Here is a 12,826-nt window from a genome sequence, read left to right on the forward strand (position 1 = left end):
GCCGAGTGACAATTCCTGTCCAAATTCCCTCAGACACACTGGCTGATTGTTGCATTCGTGGGCCAAGTGCATAGCACACAGCGCTCCTCTCAGCTGTGGAACAGCTCCCCAGAGCCAGGGCTTCAACTGAAGCAATTAACCATGGGTAATTTGCCTTAATGAATACTATCCATTACAGATCCTCTGTACTTACAGAACTGGAAAGATTCTGGGACTGTGGTATTTCAAAAGGAAGTGGAAAAAGACAACTTTCCAACATTTTATGGTGGTATATATCAGTTTTATAAGATATGACTGTGGCAAAATAAAACAGTGATAAACATTAATTTACTACATTTCTAGATCATAAATAATTTAACCAGTGTTACTACAGTTACTACTACATCAGCTGCAAATCTACCGGCGCTTTCCTAGTATCAATATTATATCCTTTAAGTATTCAGTTTCACCAGTGTTATTGTTTTAGGTACTGCTTAAAACTCTTATAAGGGCTGCTTTTAAATTACAGTGACAAGAAGTGAGATTCTGAGACAGTATTTTATGATCCTGCTTTCCTGGATTTGCACAATTTACAACTGCCGGTGTCTCTGGAAAAAAAAACAAGTCGCATTAAGTGCCATTACGCAATTTTGGTTTTCCAATTAAAACCAAGTAACGAATTTATAGGTAAATTTCCTGCATTCTGTATTTCCTGTTTTAAGCCCTGTTAACGATTTCAGTGTCGCCTTCTCTTAATCTTAAAGACGTAACACCACCACACACGCCATCCTTGCCTGATACATCAAATACACACACTCACACACACGCACAGTTTAATCGATTCTGCATGTTTGTGACGTAAAAACATTGAAAAATGACCAACAATTTCTCTCTCCATGGCTCTAACCTTTCCCGTTATAGTGGTCTGAAACAGAAACATCCTGTAAAATACTGTTTTATTTGGACTCCATATTAAAAGGGTTCGAGTTCATGATAGCATTCTTCTAACAGGAGTCACAGCTTAAATACTGTGATCCGAATCACATACCATCTGCAAATAAGTAAGGAGGAGGGAAAATGGTTGGCCCTGTATCCAAAACCAAGCCATGTTCAAAGCAACAGAGGAAGTGTAAAAGACAAAAAGAAAGAAAGAAAGAAAGAAAGAAAGAAAGAAAGAAAGAAAGAAAGAAAGAAAGAAAGAAAGAAAGAAAAGAATAAAAAAGAAAGAAATCACCCTTCAAAAAAAGTCTTGTAATTAAGGCAGTGAAATTCTAGTGCAAGTGTGAATTACTTAAAGCGTCAGATTAAACTAAGTTCCAAACAACACGCAGCTGTTGCACAATTTCTATAAAAGTGAGTGAAATACGTCGTATAATATCCCATATGGGTGCACACACATTTTATACGCTCATATAAATACTTGATGTTGTCTATTGCATTTCCTATGTATACACCTCCATCCACTGCAGAACTTTCACCTAAAAATTTTAATTAGTAGCAAACACGTTTATTCGGCAAGTCGTCCATTTATAGCGTTCACGTTTCCCGAAATAAAAAGCAGCCGACACATTCTGTAACGCAGCACAAGGCTTAAGGTTCTGCTGCCTAAATTTGGTTCTGGTTACCCAGATGACTGGTCCACTGTCTTTTATTAAAACCTAAAAAGACTTTTAGTCAGTGTAGTGTAATTCATTATAAAATGCACAGAGAACTTAGTGACTTGGAAAATTGATCATTTCTCTTGGCAGCAGTGCAAATCTACACTTTCTGGCCAGCTAGTGAAGGTGCAGCACAAGTAGTACCAAATGTTTTATTAGTAGTAATCTGCTTCATATTTGTTTATCTTTATAACTAAATCGTAATTTTATACACCAATCTTCTGATTATGTCGGTGTATTATATGCATTCTGGACTGTATGAATTTAAACGGATTGGGGTGATATATATTGGTGCTTATCCGGAATTCATCCCTTTATGAATACATATGACTGTAAATTTTGTAAAGTTTTTTTTTTTTTTTTGCTGGAAAGTGGCTGCATTTTTGTTTTTCTCTTAAATGAGTTACATAGGGTTTTAGCATAGAATTAGCCAATACAAAAAAAAAACATGGAATACCAGCAAGTGCCTTGAAAACATTAATCAATTTCTCAATAATCCAGAATGAATGATATAGTTTTAATAATTTAATTTAAATGTAGAATTTAGGTAAAATGATTGTACTTTCAAAGTGACTTTGTTGCAGTATAAATGGGAAAAAATACAAAAGTAAGGAAGTATTTTTTTTTTCTTCCCTGATCTTAAGGAAGTGTGGATACTAAATTCCTGTTAAACATGTGACTTATATGTCAAATATATCATAGGTATGAATGTGTTCGGGTAACTGAGCACAGTTGTAAATGTGAATGGGGAATGTTGTGGAAACTTTTTTCTAAACCTATAAAAGTTGGTCCTGGGAAATGAGGTTTCAAGCATGAAAGGCTTAACAGATGAATACAAAACTATTACGTGTAATTGGACAAGCAAAAATATTTTGGTTTTCTAAGACAATGTAGATGTGTAGGTCATCAATAAATAATTAAAATATTTTATAAAATAATAAAATGATAATGATATAATGATTGAGCTGAAACATGTACATAGATTGTTATGAAAGATGCTTTTAAATGTCTAAAATATGTTTTATTACTGTTAATATCTTCATATACTTATTTGTAAATGTAATAGCACGCTAATCTAGCAATCACACAAATACGGTAATATAAAACTTTAAATATCAAGATTTTAACTAAGCCGGAACCACAGAAACATTTTATCACTCAGGTCATTCATTTGATTTGACTGTTGATGTGTGAATTAGCAAATAGATGCAAATAAGTTTGTTGTTATTTATAACCTGCAATAATCTGAGATAAAATAAAATTTTGAACAGCCACAGACAGATTATTATGGGTATAGTTTTAATCTTCTGTTTTTGTAACCTACTCAAATTGGATCAAATTCATTGCTTACCCTAGTTTACATCCGTTCTTGTGTATTGTTTGTACATACACTGTATATTTTTTGTTTTATTTTGATCATACATACAATGTACACAATGCACACATTTGCACAGACATATATCACTATATTTTTTATACATATTGTATACAACTACATAACACTTTCACATATTCTTATACACATACAACCTACCATAGCTTTATTTATTGTTCTACATTTTTCTTCTATTTCCACTTCTGGTAGATGCTAAATGGCATTTTGTTGCTATACACCTGTATTATGCAATAACAATAAAGATCGATCGATTGCTCTATCTGTCTGTTCGTCTGTCTGTCTATCTATCTATCTATCGATCGATCTATCCATCTACATTTTTATATGGTTCCTTGTTCCATTTTGTTACTATCCTATAGCTCTATAATGAGATGTTTGTCCAGAAATTATTATTCCATTTCCTCCTCTATTTATTCTTTTAAACATTCACTTTTACATATACAGTACAATATTACAGTAATGCTAAATATAGTTTCCTTGTAATAAATGGTACTAAATTGACACTAGAATAACAGAAAGAGGGCTTTTTATTGAAAGATGTGTATCATCAACATCAGGGTAAATTTTTCATTAGCAATGTTAATGTTATCTCAAGAGCTGTTAATGCAATGGCTTAAATGGCAGGTTTGTTCCTTTTTCTTAATACAGTGGTAAATGCTGAACTAGATAAAAATACCTTTTTGCTCTTTTGCTCTTTTGCTCTTTGTCAGTCATCTAAAGATCTGAAAAAGCATTGAAAATGTTTTAATCTACTACAGAAATACCCGCAAGAACACAGAACACAGAACACAGAAGCTATTTAGCTCAGTAGGGAGAAAAGCACCAGCTAGCAAAACTGGCATGCAGCTAGCATATCCAAAATACAAATGTGTTTGCAAGTAAAACTAGAAAGTTGCTGTACGAAAGTAAAAGTCAATCAAATAAGTGATTATTACAGTGGAAAAAAATTAAAAAATGTATTTAATGTTTTTTTTAAAGTGCATGTTAATGAAGGCATAGAATGAACAGTGCTAACTAGTCGCTAATTAGGAGATTATATGTGATAAATTGTGACAGCTTAGCCTGTCAGATGGGACTTTTGTGTTTATCGAAAGACATTTTTAAATCAAATTAATGAATCATATTTTAGAAGAATAATCATAGTACAGACACAAATCAGAGTACAGACACAAATTAGGATAAATAAAAAGTCTTTACAGTGATTTATTTTTTTCCTGTTTTGAATTAATTTATTTGAATAATAATTTTCATGTAATACTGTATGGTTTCAAAACTATCAAAAGATTTTCTTAACATCAAAGCCATTTAAGTATATTAAGGCTATCAATGCTTTCAACACTTTATATTGTTTTTCCTACAAAAATACCCTTTTCATGTCAGGAAAAGCTAACTGTAATTGCATACCCTCTATACTAAAGCACTTTTATGATACTGAGTGATAATATTGGGAAGTCACACCATCAGCTCTTAAAACAGATGTGAGTCCCAGGAACAAACAGACGAGTGCTTGAATGAGAAGAGTGCCATCTTTTGGGCAGCTGTGATGTGTACAGAAGACAGCATGTAAAAGCATAGTTAACACTGACCCACAAACTCTACTGCTAAACACTAGAACCAGAAAACACTTGCTGGCTTGTCACACCTGTAATGAAAAACAGATCCGAAGGCACGCATACAGCTGGATTTTCCCATTTCCATATTAAAAACTCATGTACTGTAGCTCAGTTACTACAGTAGGCTGAGAATCATAATCAGACGATTGCCCTGCGTAGGGGAGACTTGGCACAGGCAGACGGGTCTAAAAAAGGGGAGAGAGGATTGCAGTGGGAAACGTCACTCCATGAGCACACTCTTGGGGTTTTGGGTTTTTCTATGGCAGAGCTCCAGTTCCACAACTGAGAAGCTGTCGGGAAAAAGAGGATGATTCATCTTCCTTAGGAGAGCTGAGAACTGAGATTATGTCTCTGCTTTGATCGTTCTCCTGCTGAAATGCATAACAGCAGAGTTACAGAAAGGGAAGACAGAGGATGATGATGACGATGATGATGACGATGATGATGATGAAAACAAATGATGATGATGATGATTTTGATTATTTAAAATAGTGCATTTGTTAGTCATTGTACATTCCCACCTTCCCTCAACTGGCAGGAGTTACCTCCACAATATGCAACTCCCAGTGGGACGCAGGTCCACAGGCGATGTGGCAGCAGATCCAAACATTTCCCAGGCTTGCCTTTTTTTCTACATCTTGTGGTTTTTGACAGTATGTGGTTTCACTGTCACAACATTTTAAAAAAAAGGACAAAATAATTTCTACCCAGACACCCTGTGGGTATCTTAAGCAAAGCTGCTGGGAAATTGAGCAGGATATATACTTGGAACCCTCTGAGGAATCCTACATCACATAAAGGAGCTATTTCTGTCAGTGAGACCTCAACATGATATCTACTGAGACTCTTCGAGCTGTGAGGAATAGTCTGTGGCTGGTAAAGAGGTCCTACAGGAAGTTTGTCTCTCTGTATTGCCTTCACAGAATGGTAATTAAGCTTCAAATCACAATCCATAAATCCAAATATATGAATCATATTCATGTGACTCGAACCTCAGTAGTATTGTAAATTACTCGAGAAATAATTTTCAAAGAAAAATAAGATGCACAGGCTAAGGATTCACACGAGAACACAGCAGTGGGGATATTCTAGTTTATTATAGTCATCTGAATTTAATTTAAGGCTTTAAATTTAACAATATGTTTAAGCATGATATAAATACATTTCAGAAAGAATCATAAATTATGCTTTTTGACTTTTACACCACAGTGACCATAAACAAAAAAAAGAAATATAAAATTTGTTCTTAAATATAAATTACCACTGCTCTTACAGACAATAGTCCAAATGATATTCAAGAGATAATATGATTATGTTGTGTATTCAGTAAATATATTACTTTTACAGAATATGCTACTGGAAGTATTATTGTGTAAACAAAGTGATTTTTACCAACATGCAACATATAGAAGGATGTGCTATGAAACCGGAAACGTTTGCTTTCTTTAGGGAATGTCCTCCTACCATCATGAACGCAATTCAACTGTAACATCAAAGCCATAGCACACGTTAAAAATGATCTGGATCTCAAAATGACTGTAGATCCGTCAGCATTATCTCCAGGCCACAAAATCTTCAAGTAGAGGTACAAACAGAATACAGCCTTCGGTTGAAATCACACCTCCTTCAGGAAAGGGAACAGAAGTCTCTATGAAGCAGAAAATTCTTGATGGAATCAGGCAAAGGAAGGCTAGAGATGTGCCTCAAGCGGTGTTTGCCCATCACCTTCCGAATGGCTATACGACACAAATGAGTCAACCTGTGCGGACATTCTGAAAGAGAGCAGAGATCTAAATCACCACAGGTCGAAATCCATTTTCAAGCCTAAATAAAAAAAACAGTTGTTTATCAGTAAATATGCTGTGAATAAAAAATATCCAGTGGTATATCTGTCTGGGGAACCAAGTCAGAATTCTACAAAACAACTAAAAATCATCTCTACTATTACAAAAACATAAACATATGTTATAATAAAACTTACTCCTGGCCTCCTGATAGATGTTTAAGGCCTCAGGGTTGACACGCACTCTTCCCATAGCATCAGGATCAGGTTCCTCCCATGGCACGAGTAGTGGATCAGCACCGTGGTCCAACAGCAGTCTGACAAAATTCGGCTCACATCCATGTCTAAGCACGGCGTCCAGCAGGCAGGAGGCCAGACCTCTGTTCAGTGCTTCACGGCTAACGGGGCCGGTGTAGTTGTAGTCGGGGTTGGCTCCAGCCTCAAGGAGCAGCCTGAAGCAGTGTAAATGATGGTAGGCAGCGCTGATGTATAGAGGACACACCACCAATGTGGAAAGGGTGCGAGCACTAAACAGAGGCCTCGGTCCCAGCTGGTGATCCACATCTACATCAGCTTTGAACCTGAAAAGTGGCACAGCATGCCCTGGTTAAACCAATAATGAGAATAATAATGTGTGTAAGGAATTAAACACAATCTTCACTTCCCACCTGATCAGTTCTTGTAGAATGTCCACCCTGCCCACCCGGGCTGCATGGTATAAAGGTGTGCTGCGGTGGTGTCTGCTGCCGTTTGGGTCTGCCCCGGCCTCCAGCAAGATGCGAACGCAGTCCAGGTGTCCGTTAACCACGGCCACATACAGAGCTGTCTGACCCTTGACATCCACCAGGTCCACCTCGGCCCCATGGCTGATGAGAAAGTCCACGCAGTCGCCATGGCCAGCAGTAGCAGCTATACGCAGAGGCGTACAAGGCAGCCAGCCACAGCACCACACAGATTTCTCATTGATCCGTCTGCAGAGGCAAGACAATTACATTAGGGGTGATGTTAAGAAGCCATCAAGCGCACACACAATAGTATAACTGGAACTGCACAGAATATGTGTGTTACAAGATGGAAAGTGCTCACTGTTTAAAGCCGTCTTCCTGCAACAAGCTCTTGATGGTGTCCAAGTCTCCCACATAGGCGGCGTTATGCAGACGCATGTCCTCACACTGCTCTAGAGGTTTGTCGCAGAACTGCTCCTGAAGCCATTCTTTCAGATTACGGCCTATGAAGGATATACAACAGATAAATTCACCATTTAGTTGCACTTAAGCATGTGGCAATGCACAACCCGCTGTCAACCCCTACCTTCCAACTGTAAATAAGAAAAGGGGCACCAAGGGTCCACCACTGACCAGATATTACTTGGCTCAGACTTTTTTTGTCCAGCACATCCCACAGATGCTTAATCAGGGATGAGATCTGGGGAATTTGAAGGACAAAAAAGTCTGATCCATGGTCTTGTTGAGATGCCTGGCAGTGCATGTATACCTACAAAGTATTAAGCAGGTGGTTTTAATGTTAAGGCTGATTGTTGTATAAGTGTCAACACCTTTGCAACACTTTGCAGCGGTATATTTAGTATTTTTCCCAGCAGAATATTCCCCAGAGCATCATACTGCCTCCACCAGCTTGCCTTCTTCCCAAAATGCATCCTGCTGCTATCTCCAATTAAGTGTCACACAGACACCTGGCTGTTCACATGATGTCAAATAAAACCCTGACCAATGACCCTGGTTGTCCTTCCTTGGATCACTTTAGGTAGGTATTGTATTCTTCACTGCATTGTAGGACCAGCCTTCCTAGTCTCTGAGTGGGATGGTAACACACACACACACACACACTTACACACAGACATACACAGACATACACAGACACACACACACACAAACATACACAGATACAGACATACACACAGATACAGACACAGAGACACAAACAAACACACACACACACACACACACACACACACACACACACACACACACACACACACACACACACATATCTAGAGGCAACTTAAAGTCCACAATCCACCTCCCAGCATTTTTTAGGAAATGGGGAAGAGCTGTGGACTGAACCATAGACCCTGGTACCTGGATCAGTGAGTACCTGCAGCAACCATGTATCTGGTTATAAAGCAGTGTTATCAACACCACACCTCATATCAACACCACACCAGAGATCACATCAGTGTGACAGCTGTACTGAGAATGCAAACAACCCCCTGGTCCTGTAGCAATAATCTGGTGGTTCCCAGTTATGGTAAGGTATGTGCATTAAGACTGTCATGTGTAAATAATAAGGATAATGGTGCAGCAGCAGCAGCGTGTAAGTGCAGCAGCAGCGTGTAAGTGCAGCAGCAGCGTGTAAGTGCAGCAGCAGCGTGTAAGTGCAGCAGCAGCGTGTAAGTGCAGCAGCAGCGTGTAAGTGCAGCAGCAGCGTGTAAGTGCAGCAGCAGCGTGTAAGTGCAGCAGCGTGTAAGTGCAGCAGCAGCGTGTAAGTGCAGCAGCAGCGTGTAAGTGCAGCAGCAGCGTGTAAGTGCAGCAGCAGCGTGTAAGTGCAGCAGCAGCGTGTAAGTGCAGCAGCAGCGTGTAAGTGCAGCAGCAGTGTGTAAGTGCAGCAGTGTGTAAGTGCAGCAGTGTGTAAGTGCAGCAGTGTGTAAGTGCAGCAGCAGTGTGTAAGTGCAGCAGCAGTGTGTAAGTGCAGCAGCAGTGTGTAAGTGCAGCAGTGTGTAAGTGCAGCAGTGTGTAAGTGCAGCAGCGTGTAAGTGCAGCAGCAGCGTGTAAGTGCAGCAGCAGTGTGTAAGTGCAGCAGCGTGTAAGTGCAGCAGCGTGTAAGTGCAGCAGCGTGTAAGTGCAGCAGCAGTGTGTAAGTGCAGCAGCAGTGTGTAAGTGCAGCAGTGTGTAAGTGCAGCAGTGTGTAAATACCTGCTGTGGTGCTGCTGGGCAGGTCAGAGACAGTGATCACAGGACAGCTCCTGGTGGACGGTTCATCATCATCTACATCCCCTTCAACAACATTCACACCGTCTGCCATCGCTCAAACAGCTCTAAGTGGGATTTAGTACAAAAGCAGCTGAGCTACAACACAAACCAGGATGTAATCGGCGCTTATTTCGCCAGTGTTTTGATCCTCGCTGGCATTCCGGATGTTTTGGAGTGTTTTGTCTATCCGGGAATCTGATTGGCTAAAATCACTTCCGGGTTTCAGACAGACTGCAGTTAAGGTGGTACAGCAACAAGTGGTGAGATGGGAGTCCAAACATAAAGGCTTTATCACTTCATCAGTGATTTATGTAATGCTTTATATAAATGTAAAGTTAAAGGTGATCAGAGCTTAGAATACTGCAAGCATGTGTCATATTATTAACTTATGGGCACTACTTTACCTTTTATTTCTATTTGAACTACTATTATTCATTGTAATGGTCCTGTTTGTATATAATAATAATAATAATAACAATAATAATAATAATAATAATAATAATAATAATAAGTATTATTATTATTATTATTATTATTATTGTTAGTAATAATAAACAACAACAACAACAACAACAACAACAATAATAATAATAATAATAATAATAATAATTTCTATCATAATACTTTCTATAATAATAATAATAATAATAATAATAATAGTAATGATGATGATAGAAATTATTATTATTATAACAATTAAAATAATTATAATAAAAATAAATAAACAAATAATAATAATAATCATCATCATAATCATAATCATAATCATAATCATAATAATAGTGATTATTATTATTAGTTGTTGTTGTTGTAGTAGTAGTAGTAGTAGTAGTATAACAATAAAACGACGCTTTAGGACTCACATTTATGGACTTACTAAACTCACTTGGGCTCAAACAAAACATCACTAGTGCAACTCACCGACGTAACCACACACTAGATTTAATAATATCACACAGAATAGAGGTCACTGATATAGATATCATACCCCAAAGTGATGACATCACAGACCATTACCTTATAATGTACACACTACCTATAGAACAGACTAACTGTGTCTCACCACGTTATCGACTCGGTAGAACCATTATTTCGACCACCAAAGACAGATTCACAAATAACCTGCCTGATCTGTCTGCACTTCTTAATGTACCCTCAAACTCAAACGACCTAGATGCAATGACTAACAGCATAGACGCTATATTCACTAGCACATTAGACACTGTTGCCCCAGTCAGATTACAGAAGGTTAGAGATAAAACACTTGCACCATGGTATAATAGTCACACTCACACCCTCAAGAGAGAAACCCGTAACCTCGAACGGAAATGGAGAAAAACTAAATTAGAGGTGTTTAGAATTGCGTATAAGGACAGTATGTCCAGCTATAGACAGGCTCTAAAAGCTGCTAGGGCTGAGCACCTGAGCAAACTCATAGAAAATAACCAGAACAATCCCAGGTTTTTATTTAGCACAGTGGCTAGTTTAACAAAAAATCAGAAATCTGAACACACTATTCCATCATATTTCAGTAGTGAGGACTTTATGAGATTCTTCACTGATAAAATCGAAAGTATCAGGAATAAAATAGGTGACGCCCAACATATGAGAGCAACCAGTGACACAATCTCACCTAAGGCTTTACACAGCTTTACAAGTACAGGACAGGAAGAGTTAGATAAACTTATTACTACAGCTAAATCAACAACATGTTCACTAGACCCCATCCCAACTAAACTACTGAAGTGTTACATAAAGCTGGTGAGCCTCTTCTTAATATCATTAACTCCTCCTTATCTTTAGGTTACGTCCCGAAGTCTTTTAAGTTGGCAGTTATTAGGCCACTCATCAAAAAACCTAACTTAGACCCTAATGAACTATCAAATTACAGACCTATCTCACACCTCCCGTTTATGTCTAAAATACTTGAAAAGGTTGTGTCTGTTCAACTGAGCTCCTTCTTACAGGAGAGCAACATCCTTGAAGAGTTTCAGTCAGGTTTCAGGCCCCATCATAGCACAGAAACTGCACTTGTTAAAGTTACAAACGACTTGTTCTTAGCTTCGGACCAAGACTGTATGTCACTATTAGTTCTACTTGACCTTAGTGCTGCATTCGACACTATAGATCACAACATTCTTCTAGATCGCTTACAATATTACACAGGTATTCATGGTCAGGCTTTAAGCTGGTTTAGATCCTATCTGTCTGACCGATACCATTTTGTAGAATTAAATGGTGAATCCTCCAGTTTACTACCAGTTAATTATGGGGTCCCTCAAGGATCAGTTCTAGGACCTCTGCTTTTCTCTATATACATGCTTCCATTAGGGAACATTATTAGAAGACATGGGATTAGTTTCCATTGTTATGCTGATGACACACAGTTATATATCTCATCAAAACCAGATGAAATAGCCACAGTGTCCAAATTAAGTCAGTGCCTTAGAGAGATAAAAGACTGGATGAGCTGCAACTTTCTATTGTTAAACTCCGATAAGACTGAAATACTACTCATAGGTCCAAAAACCAGTGCACATAAACTCTCACAACTTAACTCCCATTTAGAGGGATGTACTATTACAAGTAGCTCGACAGTGAAAGACCTCGGTGTTATACTAGACAGTAACTTGTCTTTTAAAAATCATATCGCCCATACTACCAAAACAGCCTTCTTCCACCTTAGAAACATTGCCAAGCTGAGAAACATCCTGTCTGTATCTGATGCTGAGAAGCTAGTTCATGCCTTCATGACCTTTAGACTGGACTATTGTAATGCATTACTAGGTGGTTGTCCTGCATCTTTAATAAATAGGTTACAGTTAGTCCAAAATGCAGCTGCCAGAGTTCTCACTAGGACAAGAAAGTATGACCATATAACCCCAATTTTATCATCTCTACACTGGCTACCTGTTAGGTATAGAATTGACTACAAACTGCTGCTACTTACGTACAAGGCTCTTAATGGTTTAGCTCCCATGTATCTAACTAGTCTGCTAACACGTTACAATCCTTCACGCTCTGTGAGATCACAAAACTCAGGGCTTCTGGTAGTTCCCAGAATATCTAAGTCTACTAAAGGTGGTAGAGCATTTTCTTATTTAGCTCCCAAACTTTGGAATAGTCTTCCTGATAGTGTTCGGGGCTCAGACACACTTTCCCAGTTTAAATGTAGATTAAAAACTCATCTCTTCAGTCAGGCGTACACATAATACATCCCATAATATCATGCACCAGTACATCAGACCAGCACATTTTTATGAACGGCAGATATGTTAATCCCTTTCCACTGCTTTTCTCTTTGTACCCATCCCGAGGCATCCAGACACTGTACCAGCTCCCATCGTCCTCTGTGGGACGAAGCCTTTGGACATCCACTGAGCCGAGGCCGACTCTAAGAATCCTGA

The 12,826-nt window shown here is 38.4% G+C and overlaps 1 protein-coding gene and 1 long non-coding RNA gene across 2 annotated transcripts in view; one reads left to right on the forward strand and one right to left on the reverse strand.

Moving 5' to 3' along the window:
- Positions 1–5,724: 5,724 nt before the first annotated feature.
- asb1 (ankyrin repeat and SOCS box containing 1) lies at positions 5,725–9,613 on the reverse strand. Its single transcript, XM_027164462.2, has 5 exons — positions 9,363–9,613; positions 7,516–7,657; positions 7,098–7,400; positions 6,628–7,010; positions 5,725–6,418 (listed from the first exon to the last, which is right to left on the reverse strand). Exons 1-5 carry the CDS (start codon positions 9,469–9,471, stop codon positions 6,273–6,275), a joined length of 1,083 nt encoding a protein of 360 aa, XP_027020263.1. The 5' UTR covers positions 9,472–9,613; the 3' UTR covers positions 5,725–6,272.
- Positions 9,552–12,826, forward strand: part of LOC113654361 — a 6,953-nt gene continuing 3,678 nt past the window's right edge. Inside the window, exon 1 of the long non-coding RNA XR_003443354.2 lies at positions 9,552–9,679. This is a non-coding gene — a long non-coding RNA (uncharacterized LOC113654361). The remainder of the gene's footprint in view (positions 9,680–12,826) is intronic.

The sequence above is a fragment of the Tachysurus fulvidraco genome, chromosome 6, assembly GCF_022655615.1.
Source record: "Tachysurus fulvidraco isolate hzauxx_2018 chromosome 6, HZAU_PFXX_2.0, whole genome shotgun sequence".
Classification (NCBI taxonomy): domain Eukaryota; kingdom Metazoa; phylum Chordata; class Actinopteri; order Siluriformes; family Bagridae; genus Tachysurus; species Tachysurus fulvidraco.